Source organism: Macrotis lagotis, chromosome 2, assembly GCF_037893015.1.
Source record: "Macrotis lagotis isolate mMagLag1 chromosome 2, bilby.v1.9.chrom.fasta, whole genome shotgun sequence".
NCBI classification, from domain to species: Eukaryota; Metazoa; Chordata; class Mammalia; order Peramelemorphia; family Peramelidae; genus Macrotis; species Macrotis lagotis.
In genome coordinates, this window is record NC_133659.1 from 75,654,941 (window position 1) to 75,677,557 (window position 22,617).

Sequence of the window (22,617 nt, forward strand, 5' to 3'; positions counted from 1 at the left end):
CTTGCTCTGACTATACTTTCTTACCTCCCTAATCTCAATCTCTTAACATACTAGTTAAATTTTAAACTGGCTCTCCCTTTGAATCCCTTTCTCCCTTGTCCTATTGCTGATTTGTGCCTTGCCAAATCCCACGCCTGGATTATTCTTACCACACACCTCCTCCTTTCCTTCTCACATGGAGCCGATCAAAATTGCATAAAAGTCATGCAAAGTTCTTCCTTACATAAATAAGGAACATAAATTTATGTTCCTTAATCTCATCTGAGTCCCCACTTTAGCAATTGTCTTTTTCTAATTGATAATCTAGCCCATTCACCACAGTGGCTATTCCAATTCTTCTCTTCTCACCTCAAATCTTTTACAACATCCTTTCCCCCATTGCCCTTCAGTAGAGAAACTCACCTCATAACTATGTCAAAAAAATAGATTCAATAAAAGCTCCTTCTTTTTCTCTTTGTTATATCACAACCCTTTCTCATCATCCTCCACTATCTCTTCTCTTACTCTATTTTCTGATAGAAAAGTGATGCTTTTCCTGTTCAAAGCCATTCCCTCTATATGGACTCTTAATCCTACTCCTCCTGCTTTATCCCCATCTACTGCTATCTTTTCTGCTGCCTGCAAATACCACTAAATCTCTCCCACCTTTAAAAAAAACCTCTTTTAGATCCTATTATTCCACTATCACTTTATATATTTCTTCTCTTTCTCAAACACATGGAAAAACTCCATTCTTATTGCCTCCTCTCCTCTCAATCTCTTTTAAACCCTCTATAATATGATTTCCAACTTCATCACCCAATCGTTGGAAGTGCTCTCTGAACAAGCAGGCTTTCACAAACAATATCAACAATGGTTCAAGCTCAACCATTTCATAAGTGGAAGATACAGAAACTCTAAGATCTCATTTGTAGTTGCTGTTGATTAAGAAAAGGACATTTGGGGATAGAGCTGATGTAAAAGAGAGATGTAAAAGACAAAGACATTTAAGTTGGTAGAACAAAATGCCACCTCACAGACTATTTAGTTGTCTCCTATCTGTACTTTGAGATATTTCAAGATTCCTTGGAACATGTAGCAATGCTATTCGGTGACCCTCAGGAACATATATGTTCACCAAAATCATTCATCATTATGATGGAGAAGATCTAGAACAGAGTTCAGGTTCCCTATGAATGATGAAATTCGCTTTCTGCTCCTGTTTGCATCCATCCATAGAACTTTGAATCCTTAGAATCAATCCAGAACTCCTTGAAGAGATCTGTGATATGTAAAATTCTATTTGATTGAGTTCCTCAGAGGACCTTCCATCCATACAGGGAAAATCAGTTGGATAAAGATCTACTATTTCCCAGATTTCAACATGTTGGACACCAAAAGAGCTTGTCCAAGGGTCTGTATAACTGGGATAAATTATACAAATGAACAATGAGCTGGGTCCAAAATTGAACTGGAGGAAAAAGTGCTTTCAGGAAACAGCAACCCAGCTTTATATGGACCCAACGTACCCCTGAAAGCAAAGTTCCTTCTTTTTCAGTACTAATAACTGGGGTTGCTGTACAGCAGAGAAGCAATATAGCCTAGTAGATGATGATAATAATAATAATAATAATAATAACTAATATTTGTATAATGCTTTAAGGTTTGCAGAGCATTTTCCAGATGTTATTTCATCCTCACAACAATTCTTTGAGGTAGATTCTATTATTATCCCCATTTTACAAATAAAGAAAGATACACAGTGGTTGCTTAATAAATGTTGATTGACCAACTGAGGGAGGACCTGAATTCAAGTCTCATCTTGACATATGCAAGCTTTGTCACTGTTCCTTTCAATACTACAAAAAGGTCTCTAAGATTGAACATTTCTGGGAAGGAACCAACCTACATTGCCTCACTGGGGAGTTCCCTTAACCAATAAAGTCACAGGTCTATCTTCATGTTATATGATAGGGAACACCATTATCTCCAAAGTACTAAATACAGTTATCGGCTACAGGGCAATGGAGAGGGCCATGGTGGTTGTGGATGGGTTATCACATACAGCCAGTGAGGAACCTGACAGGAGTAAAGGAATTGAGTCAATAAGAAGAGAAGATAGGTAAGAGCAGGAAGATGACAGGTGGACAGGCCAAGTGCTCCTCTGGTACCCTGGTGATGGTAATGGGAGAAAGGGAGCAAGGTCCCTTGAACATTGGATGAACTTTCTATGGTGCACTTTTGGGAGAAAGTGGACAAAAAGATCACAGTATTTGCAAGCATGATTAGGTTGGGATCTGCATCTTGGATAAAACTTCTGAATCAAGATGATAAATCCATTTGAGTATTGAATACATGGATTTTGTTATCCTTCCCCCTTCCTTAAATTAGAATTTAAGATCTTCAAGGGCAGAAACCATTTTGCTTTTTGTCTTTGAATACCCAGTACCTAGCAGTGGCTGGCATAGAGTTGATTGGTTGGTTGGTTAGTTCTTGTCCTTCTTTATCGAAGAAGGCCAAAATGCATCACTATATTAGAGACAAGTTATATAGTTATAGTGTGTCTGTTTGTGGCTGATAAGACCAATGTGAGTAGATGCTTATTCAGTGTTTGTTGATTGAGTGAAAGGCTTAAAGAAAAATTATTAAAGCTATTTTTAAACACTTAAAAATCTTTTAAAACTTAAAATCACATTAGAACTTTTGGGACCCCAGGTATAAAATAAAGCTTAAAGGGGCAGCTAGGTGGCACAGTGGATAGAGCACCGGCCCTGGAGTCAGGAGGACCTGAGTTCAAAATCTGGCCTCAGACACTTAATAATGACCTAGCCGTGTGGCCTTGGGCAAGCCACTTAACCCCATTGCCTTGCAAAAACCTAAAAAAAAAAATAAAGCTTAGACACTACTTTTACAGTAGGTCTCAATCACTGACTAATGGGATCATTTGATCCCATCCCTTCCCAGTTTTGGATAAAACTAGCACCCCTGAGTCTTTCTTTATTTACTTAGAATTTTTCAGTGACCCCAGTCTGATTATACCTATATTAAAAACTCTGCAGTCTTCTTTATGTTTCAGGTTTCCATCTACTCTAACCTTCATTCTAGCAAAATATCTTCTTGCTTACAATAGTAATGCTTGTCCTTCATATTTTTTTAGGTTTTTTAGCAAGGCAATGGGGTTAAGTGGCTTGCCCAAGGCCACACGGCTAGGTCATTATTAAGTGTCTGAGGCCTGATTTTGAACTCAGGTCCTCCTGACTCCAGGGCCAGTGCTCTATCCACTGTACCACCTAGCCGCCCCTGCCCTTCATTTTCAAAGAAGATCCCAACATCAGAGAGGTGATGCCAAACATGTGAATAGGATTTGAGTGAGGGGGAGCTGTACCTAGTCACCAGCCTCTTTCTCTTTCAGAGCTATCTGGGTCCTTTGGCCATATCTGAATCAGGATAACTGGAGATGGTCTTGGATGTAGGGCAATCAAGATTAAGTGATGTACCCAAGATCACACAGCTAGTAAGAATTAAGTGTCTGAGACTAGATTCAAACTCACATCCTCTTGATTCCAAGGCCAGTGTTCTATCCACTGCACTACCTAGCTGCTTATATCTTCTCAGAACAAAAACGTTGTTTTTTCTTTTAAATTCCATATATCCCCCTTCCTCTCAGGGTTCAGGATTTAAAAAAAAAGAAAAAAAGAAAAGCAAACAAACAAACCAGGGCTGCATAATATACTTGCCTTCCAGAAAGCTCCCAAGAGGGTCTTTTTTCAATCAGAAAGAAATTTCACAATTTTATTAATTTTCTGTAAGCCTCCCCTTGGCTATCAACCACATAGAAATTTACATAAAATTAGTCCCTTTGCCAGAGGCATCAACAGACTTTCAATAAACATGGGACTGACCTGTTCTAGATAGCCTATCATACTGGAAAAGGAGTGATTCATTTTTAACAGAACTTAACTTTTACCAAATTAAAAATCACATAAAGGGTTGTGTATGACCATGACACTTGGAACACAATGGTCTTGGAAAAATTGGCAATGAGTTTCAGAGGACAGTGGAGAGGTTTATGGTAGCTTCAAGCAGGTTTACAAGAGAAGGACTTCTGAGGAGAAACTGAGGAAAAGATGCCACTGAGGAAACGTGAGAGAAAAACAAGATGAACCAGTTCTGGCACCTAGGATAAGAGATGGTCCATTGGCAGTCTTTGGGCAACAGAGATATCTTCGGCTATCAGTAGGAAGCCAAGAAGATGGATTTCAATTCGTATTCTTTGAAAGAATATCTAAATTGGAGAGATTACACTTTCACATAAGTATAAAATAACATCTTTGCAAACATAAATAAATTTGTTTCTTTTAAGAAAAATTTGGATGCTTTTCATTTTTTATAATTTGCACTTTGGAAAATTATTCAATCAACAAGCATTTCAGGATCTATTATGCTAGGGTGCTGGGTTAGGGGCAAATCTGTGGACTTCCATTGGAAACCCTTCCTAACCCTTCTTAATTCTAGTGTCTTTTCTCTTTTAATCATTTTTTATTGGGGCGGCTAGGTGGCGTAGTGGATAAAGCACTGGCCTTGGAGTCAGGAGTACCTGAGTTCAAATCTGGTCTCAGACACTTAATAATTACCTAGCTGTGTGGCCTTGGGCAAGCTACTTTAACCCCATTTGCCTTGCAAAAACCTAAAAAAAATCATTTTTTATTTATCCTGCATATAGCTTATTTGTATAAATTTATTTGTCTTTGTCTCTCCTAGGAGTTTGTGAGCTTCTTGAGGGCAAGGACTACCTTCTGCCTCTCTTTGTATCTCTAGATCTTAGCATAGTACCTGTCTGGTACATGAAGGCTTTTAAGAAATACTTACTGATTGACTGCCAGTTTCTCCTTTCACTTCTCACTACCCCACAAAAACCCCAAAATGAACCAGTCCCTGCCCATATGGGAGAGAGACAACATGCGCTCATATGCATTTATAGAATAAATACCAGAGAATAGGATCAGAGAGGAAAGCATGGGACAAGGAAGGGGAGATCAGAAATGAATTCATGGAGTTGGTTATTGTTTGAAGGAAAATGAAGATTCTAAGGGGCAGGGATGAGAAAGGGGGTGTATTCCAGACCTGGAGAACCTGTATTATAGTGATATCATTGGCATCTATATGAAGGAGGTGCTGGAGGCTGAAAGACCAATTTATTTAAATACTTCAGATGAAAGGTAATGAAGACCTGATTTAGGATAAAACTGTGATGGGAGTGGAGATAAGGAAAGGGCATAAGGGAAAGAAGAGGAAAAGAGGAAAGGACATAAGGGGAAAGATGAGCTGCCAGTATGTGTCTAAGAAATGGAAAAGGGAAGAAGGTGAGAAAGTGGGATAGGTAAAAGGAAAGATGATTGGAAGAATAAAGGGAATGGAAAAAGCCTATCAGTTAAAAACCTATGTTAAGTGCTGAATTGAGCTAAATCCCAAATAATTTTTTTCATAGTTAGAGATGGCAAAGACCTGGAAACCAGGGGCTGCCCATCAATTAGGAAACAAATAAATTATGGTACATTAATGAAATATATTACTATTGTGTTATAAAAAATGATGAAAGAAGTTTCAGAGAAATCTAAGAATATTTTTATGAATTGATGCAGTATGAAGTGAGTAGAACTAGAACAATATGCAATATTATTGCCTTCCAGAAAGCTCCTAAGAGGATCTTTTTTCAATCAGAAAGAAATTTCACAGATACCTTATTAATTTTCTGTAAGCCTCCCCTTGGCTATCAGCCACTTGGAAATTGGCTGTGTAAAGAGTCGCAACTTTGAAAAAATTTAAGAATTTAAGATAAATACAGTAATCAACCATGATAGATAATAAATGCCACCCACTTCCTACAGAGAAGTGACCCATTAAATATGCAGGATAAGACACCCCTTGTTGACATGGCCAATATGGAAATTTATGTTGTTGGACTATATATATATTTGTTTCAAGAATTTGTTTTTTCTTTTTTTCCAGTGAAGAGGGAAAAGTGGGGGAGAGAGAGAAAATAAATGCCTGATTATTTGAAAAATATAAATAAAAACATATTTTTTGCTCCTTCAGGGAGTCATTCTCTGCGATATTTTCGCCTGGGAGTTTCTGATGCCAACCAAGGGATCCCTGAATTTATTTCAGTTGGCTATGTGGATTCTCATCCTATTACTTCATATGACAGTGAGAAAAGACAAAAGCTGCCCCAGGCCTCTTGGATGGAGGAGAATTTGGAATCTGATCACTGGGAAAAATATACTCAGCTTTTGAGGGGCTGGCAGCAGGCATTTAAAGTAGAACTGAAGACACTGCAGAATTACTATAATCATACTGGAGGTGAGTGGAATGAAAATGATGCCTTAGCCCTGAAAAAGCAGATTCTAAAGGCAGAGAGAGCATAGGAGGGATTACTGATGGGGACGTGGTAGTTACAGATTAGATATACAAGGTGGGGAAGACCTCAACCCAGCATCAAAATTTCAAAAAGAGGAGACTGAATGAATGAAGAGACCATGGAGAGAAAAAGTAAAGTCAGAAGAAGAATGTTTGGGGAGAAGGATAAACTCATTTGAGTACCTGTTGAGTTTGAGGTGCTGATAGACAAGTCAGGAGAAGCTTCCTCATGGGCAATCAGGTATGGGTCTGAAGTTTAGGAAAGAAATAGGTGCTGAAGATAGAGGATTAAGAATCATCTGTGTCAGGGCAACTAGGTGGTGTAGTGGATAAAGCACTGGCCTTGGAGTCAGGAGTACCTGGGTTCAAATCCAATCTCAGACACTTAATAATTACCTAGCTGTGTGGCCTTGGGCAAATCACTTAACCCCATTTGCCTTGCAAAAACTTAAAAACAAAAAAGAATCATCTGTGTCGAGGTGATCATTAAAGATATGGGAGAAGGGGGAAGAGTGTCAATGTAGAGAACAAAACTTTGGGATGGTGCATACCAGAAGGCCTTATAGAGATGATAAAGAACAAATGAAGAACACAAAAGAATACTTAGAAGCAAGAGGAAAATCCAGAGAATGTGGTGATTTGAGAAAAAAAAGATGATTCAGAAGGAGGCAATCAACATTGTCAAATACTATAGAGAAGTAAAGATGGATAGATTTTTTAAAAGGCCAACAAATCTAGTGATTAGAGTCCCCAGTGATTTTTTAGAACATTTTCAGATGTGAAGTGTGGTGGATAAAAACTAGAGGAGTAAGATGTTGAGGACTGCATCTTACTTAGAGAATATTTTCAACATTTTTTTTCTGGATACAAGTTTACATGCATACTGAGGAAAAAATGTGATATAGGCAAAAGTTGCCTTTGATGTCATCCCACACATCCTTTCTGAGCCTCTCTCTTCCCCCTTCCCCATACTTTATTTCCTTTAGGTATTCTCCTTCCACAACCATTACCCTCCCCACTTCCAACTCCAAAACAATCCAAGTCTTCCATATTGAGATAACCCAAATTGGCTTGTCCTCCTCTGGACTCTGTGCTTAAGATCCAAATCACTCAACACCCTGAAGGGATTCTTGACCCTGACTTATCCCCAATAAAAACTTCTTGTTCTGTGTTTCCCTAGGGCTTTTCTAGTTGATTGGCCTAGTATATGGAATAAACAAACTCAACTAAAGTGTTAAGAACTAACAGTAGTTTCTAGAATTTCTAGCCTGTACTTTTTCAAAGTCATAGTAAGACTCACTAAATTCTTACTGTAGAAATTCTTAGAGTCTAGATTATTTAATTTATATTTGGATTTCTTTTCTTTTTGTTCCCCCTGAACTAAGTTATAAACCTCTAAGGATGGGAACAACTCTTATGATTTCTTTCTGTTCCCTACTGTTCTTCACAATAGGATGAGAGGCAGCAATGATATAGTGACTAGGTGGTTGAGATTTGTATCAGAAAGTCCTGCCTCTGATCTTTGGGAGCTGTGTGATAACTGGCAAGTCATCAACCTCTCTAAGCCTCAATTTCTTCATCTATAAAATGAGTTTATTGGACTTTTGGGGTTTTTATATGTGTGTTTGTTGCTGTTGTTTTTTGGAGGCAATCAGGGTTAAGTAACTTGCCCAGGGCTACGTAACTAGGAAGTTGTCTAAGACAGGATTTAAACTTTAGGACCTCTTGATTCTGGGGGTCAGTGCTCTATCCAATGTATATAGGTATGTATTTCATTGATGTGAGATAGACCTGATGTAAAAACTCCCACACCTAATAATCCTAAAGCTCCTTGGGGTACAAAGCTACCAAAAGTATTGGTAAGAGGACTTGAGCCCAAGTCTTTCTGCCTTCATGGCTGGACTTCTATCCAGAGACCAACTTGCCTTTCACAAGGTTAACAGGGGCTTGGTTGATAATTTTTATGAAATTTTAAAGTGAAAGATACTTTGGGATATTAGTTGCTTTTTATCTCAGTTGATAATATATAAATTTTTTTTACTGCTTGGTTTAAATGAGGATTACTTATCAAAAAAATACCTTAACCCAAAGGAATAAGTTAACATTTCCATTGATATGAGTTGGAGATCCCTTAAGTCTATCAATGGGTCAGGAAAGTCCTGGCCTCATGAACCTCTGACCATAGTCATTAGCTAACTTTCTCATGTTCTACCAGCCTTTACTGCACTTTTGAATTTCAGGATTTCACATTTACCAGAGGATGATTGGCTGTGAGTTGTTAGAGGATGGCAGTGCCACAGGATTTCTCCAATATGCATATGATGGAAAGGATTTCATCATTTTCAATAAGGATTCTCTGTCTTGGATTGCTTTGGATAATGTGGCTAGACTCACCAAGCAGGCCTGGGAGACCAATTGGAATGAGTTACGCTATCAGAAGAATTGGTTGGAAACGGAATGCATTGCATGGTTAAAGAAATTCCTGAACTTTGGAAATGATACCCTCCAAAGGACAGGTAAAGAAAAGAAATTAGTCTGGTTTTCCTTTACCTTCCCTTGGTTTTGTAACTTGCATATTTACAGTGCTTTGAAAAAAATAATGGTTCTATAAGGAAGATAGTATAAGTGATAATAATTTCTTCTTTACAGATGATGAAACTTGGAATCAGAGAGGTCACTTGTCTAGGATAACCAAGCAATGGCAAGTCTGGAACTCAAACCTAGGGCCCCTCTGTCACTTCCTCTAGCTTACTTCACACTCACTCCTACCGCCCTTCACTTCCGCCAGACTTTCGTTATTATCTGTCATTTTGTATACTTAGTTTTGTTCTGAATCAGAGACCCCTCATCTTGATTGAGTCATGCTTCAGGTAATTTCCTTCTCTCTAGAGAAAGAGTACATGAAATTCTTCCCTCTTCTCCAAATCATGTGAGGAGAGCCTTGAAAGTCAATTTTTTTCTGACCACTGGAGTATCATTTAGTGACCAAGGAAATCATTCTGGAGTTTTTCATCAGTGTGTAGATTTCACTTTTGATAATGGGGAAACTATGGATTTGTGATTTTATTCATGTGGGGAACTCCACTGTAGAAACTTCCTCCAGGGACATGGATCAATAGTTTCCCATAACTTATAATAGGGATGTGAATAGAGCACTGGCCTTGGAATCAGGAAAGCGCATCTTCACGAGTTAAAATCTGATGTCAGACACTTACTGGCAGTGTGACACAATCATAGGGCTATCCCTCTCTTAGTTATTGCTGGCAAGATTCCTCCTGGTGTAGGGAGATAAATGAGAGAGAAGACAGGAAGAATGAGTTGGTCTTCTTGAAGTAAAAAATAATCCTTTATGTTATAAGAAAGTATGGGGGTAGCTAGGTGGTACAATGGATTAGAGTGCCAACCCTGGAGCCGGGAGGGCTTGAGTTCAGATCTGCTCTCAGACACTTAATAATTGCCTAGCTGTGGGACCTTGAGCAAGTCACTCTTAACCCCATTGCCTTAAATAAATAAAAAAAAATTTAAAAAAGAAGGTATAAAAAATTCAAGAGAAGGAGGGAGAGAGACAAAGAGAAGGAGAAATCGGAGCCTAACAGGACCTAAGCCAAATTGTGGAAAGATGGATGTCCAACATTTTAGCTCCTCTAGACTGCATTGTCCAACAAACTTGTCAAGAGAATTTAATATTGTCAAAAGAATTTAATATTTATTTAATTTATTTAATATTTATGATTACATATTACCAATGAGTATTATAATAATAAAATGTAATAATGCCACATGAATGGACTTTAAGGACTAAAAGAGGTCCATAGGCCATGGTTGGATACACCTGTTTTGAACCTTTCCTTGCTTTGAATCTCTCCCACTTGCAGGATATTAGGGTATGTTCTTCCTCCAGCCCTTTACCTAGACCTACTTTAGGGAAAATTGCTACTAAGAACCATTTGCAAGGTCTGAAAAATCAGTGTCAATGGGTCTTCAGAGTACAGATCATGGTTTCTGTCAACTGGAGTTCAATGAGTAAAAGGGAGCAAGAAAAAGGATAGTTCCTTTCTTAAAGGGATTCTCATTTTTAAGCCTTATCTTTAATTGTAAATGAAAAGCCTTGTCCCTTGTGAAGGAGGGTTGAGGCATCAGGAGACAGATAGAGAAGAAATTTTTGTGGTTGAGGTGCCCTTTGTTGCTGCCCCAAATCATACAATGTAAGAATCTTGCAATTTGTTCAATCTCCTGGAGACCAGGGCTCTGCCACTTAGTCTGAGCAATCAGCCATAAGCTTTTCTGCCAAACTAATCACATGAAGTTCTGCATATTTGACATCTGGATGTTCCCTACTTTCAAGGAAAGTATTTAGAGATAGAACATATGTAAAATAGGTACTAGCCATGTAGAATGTGGATGATCAAATGGGATAGCCAAAGATAAAGATAGGTATCATGAGGAGGAGACACTGATACTCTAGAAGCTTGCCTACCCTGACTACAGGGAAACGGGAGAGAAGGTTACCAGGGTAGTTATTCTGTTCTCTGAAAGATGGGGTATGAGACTGGAAATACTCTTTGAATACTACTGGTCTAGAGGCATGATTAGTTCAAAACAAAAAGTCACTAACTTCTCTTGCGACTTAACCCCCCTTGCTGTGTCCCCTTTCTGGTTGTATAAAACTCTGATTGTATAAAAGACTATAATAAATAAAGAAGCAGATAGCAAACAGAAATTAGAGACTACTAGAAAATATACAAAATGAATGCATTCTCCTGTGGTTGAGAACTCAACTAAGAGAGAGGATCCTGGGGCTGGAAACCCCATGTTATACTTACTCTGTGGGAAACTAGTTTAGCAGCAAAAGAGGGCACTTTCTATGAGTTGCTAGAGACTATCCATGTGATGTGAATTTCCAATAAAATATAATTTGTTACAGAAGCTCATTGAGGGTAGGACTGGTCTTATCTTTATCTTAGTATCTCTTGAATCTCCCACAATGATTGACACATGGGGCTGCTAGGTGGTGCAGTGGATAAAGCACGGGCCCTGGAGTCAGGAGTACTTGGGTTCAAATCCAGCGTCAGACGCTTAATAATTACCTAGCTGTGTGGCCTTGGGCAAGCCACTTAACCCCATTGCCTTGCAAAAACCTAAAAAAAAAAAATGACTGACACATAATAGACACTCTAAAAGTTGTATCTGATATGATTTCTCTTTCATCACATTCAACTTAAATCAGTGAATACCATGGAAACAATGTAAAGACTAACAGACTGCCTTCTGGGGGGGGGGGAGAGGGAAGCGAGATTTAGGGGGGGAAGTTGTAAAATTCAAAGTAAATAAATATAAATAAATAATTTTTTAAAAGATGCATCTGAGTTACAAGGCAGTGGGTACTTTAGGCTTAGAACTGAATGAAAATATCTTTAATGTCATTGGGCTAAGCATTGAATTGAGAATCATGACTTGAGTTCTAATCTGGTTTTGTTAACAGGCAATTCTAATAAAATCTTAACTTTATCTGGTGCTTGATATTTACAGAATTATTCTTCACATTTTTTTGCCCACATAGGAGGCAATTAAGGAGGTATTGGCACCCTTTTTACAGGTAAAGAAATTGAGGCTTAGGGGTAGAGTGGTTTGCCTAAAGTAAGATAAATGGACAGTATCACTGAGACCTCCAAGGCCAATGATCTTTTCATTTTATTATGATGCCTCAGTAACAGCCCCTTAATACATATTTCATGGGAGATATAATGAAGATTTGTAATAATTATCAAATGTTCCCAGTCACATTGGACCAGTCTTGTGTTAAAGAACAATACTGATTCCAATCCACTTAGGGAATCTAGCAAAAAGCCTCCAGAGAAGGCCCAGGGTTGGTGGGAAGGACATTCTTTGTAAGCCTTAAAACATCATATTATTATCATTAATTATTCTCATCAGTAAGCAATTGAATATTTGATGTGATTTTACCTTGGTTTGGGGTGCTTGCTGATGTTGTGTTTCCTTTGATATAATTGTCTAAAAGCTGATGGAGAATGAATTGGGGATATTTGAATGCTGTAGAATCAAAAAGGGAAGAAAGCCTTCTCCTTTTTCAGTTTGTTTCTTTTTTCTTTTCAGAATCCCCATTACTCAGAGGAAATTGCAAAAAGTCATCTACTGGGATTACAATCCTCACCTGCAGAGCCTATGGTTTTTATCCCCCAGAGATTACCATGACCTGGATTAAAAATGGAGAACTGATAACTCAAGAAAGTGAATATGGAGACATTCTTCCCAATGGGGATGGAACCTATCAGACCTGGATATCAATAGAGATCGATTCTCAAAGTAAAGATCACTATTCCTGCCAAGTGGAGCATAATGACTTCCTCAAGGTCCTCCATGTGCCAGTTGGTAAGGATATAGTAAATGGCTTTTAGAGAGAATTTACAGAGATGCTAAGGAAAAATGGAATATTGTTTTCAGGTCAATGCTCTGTAGAATGTCTTCTAGTTTTATTGGCCTACAAGGGAACATGATGATGAGAGAGTAATATTAGAAGAATAGCCTTGGGGGCAGCTAGGTGGCACAGTGGGTAGAACACGGGCCCTGGAGTTAGGAGTACCTGAGTTCAAATCTGACCTCAGACACTTAATAATTACCTAGCTGTGTGGCCTTGGGCAAGCCACTTAACCCCATTACCTAGCAAAAAAAAAACCAACCCAAAAAACTAAAAGAAAATAGTCTTGATTTTTCCTTTAGGTCATAAGAAAAAAATCCAAATCTGTAAGGGAAAAGAGGGGATTAGGGCTTTTCTGCTTTTGTTTTTTTGTTTCATTTCAGAGTCAAAGAGCACTCCTTTTGTGGAAATTGTTTCTGGGTTGACTATCACTGCATTGTTCCTGATTGGTTTGGGAATATTTTTTTATAGAAGAAAACAATCAGGTAAGTAGAGTGTGATTTGTTGCTGTTCAAGTCCGTCTGACTCTTCATGACCCCATTTAGAGTTTTATTGGCAAAGATACTGGAATGGTTTGCTATTTCCTTCTCCAGCTCATTTTACTGAGGAAACTGAAGAAATAGGGTTAAGAGACTTGTCTAGAGTCATATAGCAAGTGTCTGAGACCAGATTTCAGCTCACAAAGGTCCAGCAACCTATCTACTGACCCAACACTGTCTCTCTCTCTCTCTCTCTCTCTCTCTCTCTCTCTCTCTCTCTCTTTCTAACAACCACCATATTGCAGCCCTACCTTTGGGTATAACTATTAAAGTCTGGCTGAATGAACCCAATGGCTTAAAGCCTTTGTTTGTTTTTTTTTAATTAATGGCTGTGCCTTTCACTCATAACTTTACTAAGAATCATATAATTTCAGAACTGGAGGGGACTTTAGAGATCATTTAGGCCAACTCCCTCATTTTATAGATGAGCAAATTGTGGTGCAGAGATTTTAAGTAACTTACAATTTAGAGTGAGTTAGTGGTGGGACTGGGAGTAGAACTGAACCGCTTCACTCTTAGCCTAATATTCTGATAAATGAAATTTCAGAGCATTAAAATTTCCTGGGGGTTTCTACTAGCACTTATAGGAAATTCCTTCTTTTTCCATAAATTAATCTTACCAATGCAATTGCTTGGTGACTCAGTATTGCCCAGAGCTGTATCATTCTTATCCTTCTATACAGCAAATTGTCCCTCTTTTGGAATGTCGGAATAATTTTGTCCCTCCTTTTCCCAAACTCTCATCCCTGCTATTATCACCCATTGATTGATTGTAATGGATAAATTATAAATCTCTGCTTCTTTAGACCAATAACCATTTATTAAGACCTGCTCCCTCTCCCTTTCTCTTGACCCAATGAGATTATACGTTTTCTTTTTGAATGTAATGGCCATAGAAAATTTTCTGTACTTTTGTCAAGTTTGGTTTTTTTTGCTTTCAATTCTAATATTTGTTTGACTAGTTTGAGAATAGTACTAATAATACCAGGATCATGGGATATGTTCCTAAACTAGCATGGGTCAATGAGTCAGGTTCTCTATGACGGCAGACTGTGGACTCATCCTGCAAATGTTGCTCTCAAGGGATACTGGATGAGAGAGTTAGAAAAACATCTCCAAGAACTGGTCTCCACTGTAGGTAGTAGGCCAGAGATGTGTCACTGATTCTAGTTCTTGGGCTATATGATGACTGACAGAACTGATTGAAAAATGGCCAAGGCCTTCTGAAGGTCTTCATTCATCTTTGCTTATTTGTCCTTGAGGTATGGTAAGTACTGAGCCTGGAGTCAGGAAGATTTGGGTTCAAATGTGAGCCTAAACACGTAAGTGTTAGCTGTGTGACTTAAGAAAGTCATTTAACTGGGAACAGGATAAAAATTAAGTTATTTGGGGCAACTAGGTGGTGCAGTGGATAGAGCACTGGCCTTGGACTCAGGGGGACCTGAGTTCAAACGTGACCTCAGATACTTAATTACCTAGCTGTGACCTTGGGCAAGTCATTTAACCCATTGCCTTGCAAAAAAAAAAGTTATTTTCTTCTTTGAGGAATGAGCTACCCAACAGATGAAAAATGCTCTTGTTTCTGTACAGCAAGAAATGTTAATGACATGATGCCTACCTAGCTAAAACATTTTCTCTTTTCAGGTCTCAAAGAAGCCAGTTATGTTCCTACACCAGTTAAATAATTTAGATGCTACCTTCATATTCCTCCAATGGTCAAAGAAACTTCTATATATGGACTGAAATACAAAAATCTCTAAATTCCCCAAAGAATATTGGAAAGCAGTGGTACACTGGATACGAGATCAAACTTGGAGTCAGGAAGACTTGGGTTCAAATCTCACCTCAAATACTTGTTATATGATTCTGGGCAAGTCACTGTAACCTTTTGATGCCTCAATTTCCCTACCTGAAAACTGAGAGTATTAGACTAAAGTTGTGTCTAAGGTACCTACTTTGAGCTCTAAATCTATGAACTCTGACCTAATAGAAATTTTAGGGTTACTGGAATTGGAGCTCCATTAATTATCAGGTTATTTTCAAAGCTTAGGTCTCTAAAATATTGCCAGTTTAGTTTCCTTCACAACACATGATAGTTGGGATGAGTCAAACTCTGCTTAATGGATATAAAACATCACTTTAAGTCTTATCAGTGGATCTTGAATACTGTCTTGAGAGTCAAGACTTGGAATTGACTTTATAAGCAGTGTTCAAACACTTAGGATTTTCAATAGGTTTATAGACTAAATCCGGGTTTTTAAGTTGTTCTCTGACTGAGAAGAAGCTCCAGTAGCTGGATTTTCCTGGTAATGTTGGTCTGTAGCCAAGCATTGGTGAGACTGACTTTATCAGTGGGCATCCCAGACTGATTTAAAGAAAAGTTGGATAACACTCAAAAATGCCATTATGACTTCCAATAGCAACATGGTTGCCTTGTTTCAGGAATAGCATTTTGATGCCAAGACTATAACTAACTGCATACATATGCCTTTATATTATAGAATCTCAAAAGAATCCAGGTTCAACTGGGGGAGTTTTCACATCTCTGACACATGGCCTCCAGTCAGAAAATTCACTATCTGTTACCATCCAGGATATTTTCTCCTCACAAATAGAGTCCACAGAATGAAATAAAGGTTTTATTGAAGGATCAAAGAGAACATAAAATAAAATCCTTGGAAATCACACTGCAAATTTCAAGAAGTGATCATTTAGGTGCAGCTAGGTGGTGCAGTGGATAGAGCCCTGGAGTCAGGAGTACCCGAGTTCAAATCCGACCTCAGACACTTAATAAATACCTAGCTGTGTGGCCTTGGGCAAGCCACTTAACCCTACTGCCTTGCAAAAAAAAGTGATCATCTCTAAAAGGTCTTCATAGATTCTCCCCTATTTTTACACAGAGCTAGATGGGCAGGTTCCATTACTGCATAATCAGAGCAGGTAAAACAAAGCTTGATTCTTTTTGTTTTTCAGTTAGTGCCAAGCATTGTCCTAAAATAAAATCAAAATCCTCTGCTGAAATAATTTTTTTCTGTCACTGAATGCAGTCCTTACCAGCCCTAAGAAGAAACCTTTCAGTATGGACCTGTCTGGCAGCTTTCCTTCTATAGTAGGATTATGATGCAGTGTTCCATTTGGACCTTCCTCTCATTATGATGGTTCATTCCTCTTTGACACCCACTACTCCTTCCAGCCTCTACCCTTACAAGAGCTTGCCCAGGGAGAAGGTTTTGTTCTCTAAACTGAACAAAATCCCAGTCACCAACTCTAGATACAATATGGTGAATATCTATCTTGAGTCACCACTTCCAGGTTTATACTGGCTCTAAAGTCAAGAAGACGAGTTCAAATCCAGCATATAACACTTATTAACTATATAACTGGACAAATCACTTAACCTCTGTCTGTCTCAATGCCCTTAACTGTAAAATGGGCTTAATAGTAGCACCTACTTCTCGGGTTGTTGTGAGGATCAAATGAAATATTTATAAAGTCTTTTTTTTTTTAGTTTTTGCTAGGCAATGGGGTTAAGTGGCTTGCCCAAGGCCACACAGCTAGGTAATTATTAAGTGTCTGAGGCCGGATTTGAACTTGGGTACTCCTGACTTCAGGGCTGGTGCTCTGTCCACTGCGCCACCTAGCCACCTTATAAAGTCTTTAGCATAGTGCCTTAAATTGTTATTGTTCAGTCATTCAATCATGCCCAATTCTTCCTAGGTTTTCTTGTCAAGATACTAGAATGGTTCCCTTTTGCCCCTTTAATATACTATACCTGAAGCTGTATTACTGTCTTTAACTCAACATTTTTGAGTGTCCACTGTTTAAGTTGCTAAGGATGCAAAGACAATGAAATACTCCAACTTCTTCCTTATCTCAAGTACTGAAGCACTTCTTATGCTATCAGGTAAGATTATCCAACCTACTCTGGATTGTCAACCAACCCTCCTATTTGTCAGCCACAGCTAAGGTGGATGGTAGGTAGGAGGAAATTGAGTTCTCCAAATCCTACAACCTCCATTTTTCTTAGGGAAAGCACCTGATTGAGAGTAGGGCAGAAAGTGAGCTCCTAGCATTCACCTTACTCCACTGACCTCGAGTCCACAGCTGGTGAATTCCTATTTCACTTCTTTCCGGCTCCAGCAAAATGGCAAAGTCCAAAAGCACAAATTTATTGTTGGGATGGCCATGGGTCTATTTTTCTCCTTTGCTTCAAATTGTCCCTCATCAATTGATCCAAAAATCAGAGAAGTATAAACATTCACTGCTGGACTACAAGTCCAGATACTGTAGGAAGATGTATGACCAACATTCCTCCAACTATCAATCATTTCATTAGCAAGATGGGCATTCTCTCTGGTTGGATGGATTACAGAAGCCTTTTTGCTCTGTGTGAATCTGCTTCATGTTCCTGTTAGTTCTTCACAGGAAATCCACCCAAAATTCTGACAACTTTACCCAAGATCAGTGATTCACAACTGTTTTTTAATGTCTTGGACCTCTGTGGCAACCTAGTGGAACCTATGGATCCCTTCTCAAAATAATGATTTGTTGTCTATATTTATATTTGGGGAAAATGCTAAACTTTGGTTAGAAGTTAATGAAAATGAAGATATCATTCTTTTCCTGTCCAAGTTCATGAACCCCCTTAAAACTATCCACAGATATCTTGGGGGTGCATGAATCTCAACTCTAGATTTTATGATGTAGAAAACAGTGGAGCACATGAGCTCTTGAGATAGATTACTACTTACCTTCTTTTCTAGTCCTAATTTTCTTTGACAAAATCATTTATACTTCTTCTCCCTGAATGGTTCTTTGTGGGTAAGTGGCTACATCCTAATGAAAAGGGTCTGGGGAGAAGAATGTCATTGTGAGTCTGTGGATCAATTACTCTATCCCAGGAAAGTGATAAGATGTCACGCTCTGATACCTTAACCAAGTGAGAGCAGGTATCAATTCATCAAGACTTTTAGACTAAGGGTAAAAAGTCCTTGAAAACTAATTGTAAAGAACTCAGTGAATTGACTCATACATATGAATACTAAGTATTAGTTGTTTATTATTATTATTATTATAAATAGATGTTGTATAGGAATGTATGTTAGGATTGGTCAAGAAAACTTGGTCTTCTCTTGTGGGTTATCTATAAACATATGGAGCCAATTCCAGAACAGAGAACTGAACAAGGGACAAGCTGGCAAGATAAGCATCTGAAGAGTCAACTGGGGGGAGGGAGGAGAGCACAAATTTGGCAAAAGGAGTTTCACAAGGTCCACAGGATTTGGGGTTTGCCATCATCCCACTGGTTTCCTAGCATCTTCCCTTGGCATGGCATCATCCCTGGATCCAGACCCGGCCATTTGGACCCGAACTATGTGTGTCACATCTGCTCTCTCCAAGTTTGAGCTCACTTTCTTGGCTCTTAGTGTACTGGTGGGAAAGTATGGCATGGACTTTTGGGAGGACATTATGTACCTATGGTCCTTACTACACCACCTTAGTAAAATGTCACTTTCTAAAAGCTGGTTTAGCTTGTCTGTCTTAATTGATAGCAACTGATAATCATGGAGGTAGGGCAATTGGTAGTGGGTTCATGAGCCACCAACTTTTTTTTAAAGATTTTATTTATTTTGAGTTTTACAATTTCCCCTCATCTTACTTCCCCTCCCCCACTCCCCCACAGAAAGCAATTTGTCAGTCTTTACATTGTTTCCATGTTGTACATTGATCCAAATTGAGTGTGTTGAGAGAAGGAAGAAACAAAGTATAAGAGATAACAAGATCAGACAATAAGATATCAGGTTTTTTCCCTAAATTAAAGGGAATAGCCCTTGAACTTTGTTCATACTCCACAGGTCTTTCTCTGGATACAGATGGTATTCTCCATCACAGAAAGCCCCAAATTGTCCCTGATTGTTGCACTGATGGAATGAGCAAGTCCATCAAGGTTGAACATCACCACCGTGTTAGGGTGTACAGTATTTTTCTGGTTCTGCTTATTTCACTCAGCATCAGTTCATGACAATCCCTCCAGGCTTCCCTGAATTCCCATCCCTCCTGGTTTCTAATAGAACAATAGTGTTCCATCACATACATATGCCACAGTTTGCTAAGCCATTCCCCAATTGAAGAACATTTACTTGATTTCCAATTCTTTGCCACCACAAACAGGGCTGCTATGAAAATTTTTGCACAAGTGATATTTTTACCCTTTTTCATCATCTCTTCAGGGTATAGACCAGTCAGTGGTCTTGCTGGATCAAAGGGTATGCACATTTTTGTTGCCCTTTGGGCAAAGTTCCAAATTTCTCTCCAGAAAGCTTGGATGAGTTCACAGCTCCACTAACAATATAATAGTGTCCCAGATTTCCCACAACCCTTCCAACAATGATCATTGTCCTTTATGATCATATTGGCCAGTCTGAGAGGTGTGAGGCGGTACCTCAGAGATGCTTTAATTTGCATTTCGCTAGTAAGTAATGTTTTAGAGCAATTTTTCATATGACTATGGATTGCTTTGATCTCCTAATCTGTAAATTGTCTTTGCATATCCTTTGACCATTTATCAACTGGGGAATGGATGAGCCACCAACTTCTCAGGGTTTATGTTAGAGACCTTTAAAATGGAATCAATGTCATAGTACACTGGGAATTGACTCCTCTGTAGGTGTGGGAGTTGGCTTAGGATAGCCTGTGGAGCATGGGAGGATCCTATGTACTTTTCAGTGGTCCCTCTTTTGATTTGAGTCTGACTCCAGTGGGTTCAGACCCCATGTGACTTTTTATTAACCTTCAAAGGAACTATAGCAAATATAATCCTTTGGGGACTGTGATATTCAGAACTTCACAGACAAATTCTTTGTGTGTGTATATATATATATATATATATATATTCTGTAATATATATATATATATATTCATCTCCTATAGTGGTGTTTAAACTGATTTATCTTAGCATTCCCAGGACCCAGCAGAATACCTTAAACAAAGTAGCTTCTGATACTTACTAAACTGAATTTTATAGAGTATTGCCAATAAATTAGTGGTTTTTAAGATGAGTCTTTAGTACAGGGAGGAAATTGAGGTCATTTTTTTAAAATTTATTTTTTGGAAAAATGCAAGTTAGTATGGAAGAAACTTGGATTAGACCAACAACTCACACCCTACACCAAGATGAGATCAAAATGGATACAAGATTTATTCATAAAAACAATATTATGAACAAACTAGAAGATCTGATATACCTGTCAGATTATGGCAAGGGAAGCAGTTTAGATGGAGAACTTATCATTAAAAACAAACTAGATAATTTTGATTACATTAAATGAAAAAGCTTTTGCACAGACAAAACCACTGTAAACAAGAGCAAAAGAAATGTAGTAAATTGGGAAACACTTTTTTACAACTAATATTTCTGACAAAGGACTCATTTCTAAAATATACAGAGAACTGAGTCAAATTTAAAAAAAAACCCAAGACATTCCCCAATTGACAAATGGTCAAAGGATATGCAAAGTCAATTTACAGGGGAGAAAATCAAAGCAATCCATAGTCATATGAAAAATTGCTCTAAATCACTACTTATTAGAGAAATGGAAATTAAAGCATCTCTGAGGTACCACCTCATAACTTTCAGACTGACCAATATGACCAGAAAGGACAATGATCAATGTTGGAAGGGATGTGCTAAATCTGGGACACTAATACATTGTTGGTGGATCTGTGAACTCATCCAACCTTTCTGGAGAGAAATTTGGAATTGCACCCAAAGGGCACCAAAAATGTTCATACCCTTTGATCCAGCAATACCACTACTGGGTCAATACCCTGAAGAGATTATGAAAAGGGTAATAACATCACTTATACAAAAATATTCATAGCAGCTCTGTTTATGGTTAGAAAAGAATTGGAAATTAAATGAATGCCCTTCAACTGGGGAATGGCTTAACAAACTGTGGTATATCTATGTCATGGAACATTATTGTTCTATTAGAAACCAGGAGGGATGGGAATTCAGGGAAGCCTGGAAGAATTTGCATGAATTAATGCTGAGCAAGATGAGCAGAACCAGAAAACCATTTTACATCCTAGCAGCAACATGGGGATGATGATCAACCTTAATGGATTTGCTCATTCCATCAGTACAACATTGGCATATCTATGATGGAGAATACCATCTGTATCCAGATAAAGAATTATGGATAGGGGCAGCTAAGTGGTACAGTGGATAGAACACTGACCCTGGAGTCAGGAGTACCTGAGTTCAAATCCAGTCTCAGACACTTAATAACTATCTAACCGTGTGGGTCTTGGGCAAGCTACTTAACCCCACTGTCTTGCAAAACCTAAAAAAAAATTGAGTTCTAAGTTATTTCCCTTCTTCTCTTCCACCCTCATTGAGAAGTCAACCAAATTGATATAGGTTATACTTGTAGAGTCATACAAAACATTTCCATATTAGTCATATTGTGGAAGAAAATAAAAGTTCAAAAAAGAAAATAACCCAAGCAAAATCTTTTTAAAGTATGTTTTGAGGGGTGGCTAGGTGGCACAGTGGATAAAGTACCTGGAGTCAGGAGTACCTGGGTTCAAATCCGATCTCAAACACTTAATAATTACCTAGCTGTGTGGCCTTGGGCAAGCCACTTAACCCCATTTGCCTTGCAAAAAACCTAAAAAAAAATAAAGTATGTTTTGATGGAACAAATGTAAACACTAACAGAATGCCTTCTGTGTGGGGTGTAGAGAGGGAAGCAAGAATGGGGGGAAAATTGTGAAACTCAAAATAAATAAAATCTTTCTTTAAAAAATAGATAAACAGATAGATAGATAGATGGATAGATAGATAGATAGATAGATAGATAAAGTATGTTTTGATCTGCATTCAGATTCCATCAGTTTTTTTCCCTGTGGGGAAGGATAGCATTTTTTATCATAAAGCCTTCAGAGTTACCTTGGATCATTGTATTGCTAAGAATAGCTAAGTCTTTTCACAGTTGGTCATCCTTACAGTATTCTTATTCTTGTGGGCAATGTTGTCCTGGTTCTTCACTTTTCATCAGTTCATGTAAGTCTCCAGATTTTTCTGAGAGCATCTTGCTTGTCATTTGTTATATATTCCATCACAATCATATATCCCAATTTGTTCAGCCAATCCCCAGTTAATGGGACATCCCCTCAATTTCTAATTCTTTGCCATGAGAAAAGAGCTGTTATATTTTCATACATTCTGGTTTTTTTCCTTTG

At 38.3% G+C, this 22,617-nt stretch overlaps 1 protein-coding gene across 1 annotated transcript in view; it reads left to right on the top strand.

Annotated features, from left to right (window-relative positions):
• The window catches only part of LOC141512858 (major histocompatibility complex class I-related gene protein), a 35,419-nt gene extending 15,166 nt beyond the window's left edge, over window positions 1–20,253 (top strand). The window contains exons 2-6 of the mRNA XM_074222180.1: window positions 6,076–6,339; window positions 8,637–8,912; window positions 12,511–12,786; window positions 13,216–13,317; window positions 15,016–20,253. Coding sequence (XP_074078281.1) covers window positions 6,076–6,339; window positions 8,637–8,912; window positions 12,511–12,786; window positions 13,216–13,317; window positions 15,016–15,056 — 959 coding nt within the window. The 3' untranslated portion in view covers window positions 15,057–20,253. The remainder of the gene's footprint in view (window positions 1–6,075; window positions 6,340–8,636; window positions 8,913–12,510; window positions 12,787–13,215; window positions 13,318–15,015) is intronic.
• Window positions 20,254–22,617: the final 2,364 nt, after the last annotated feature.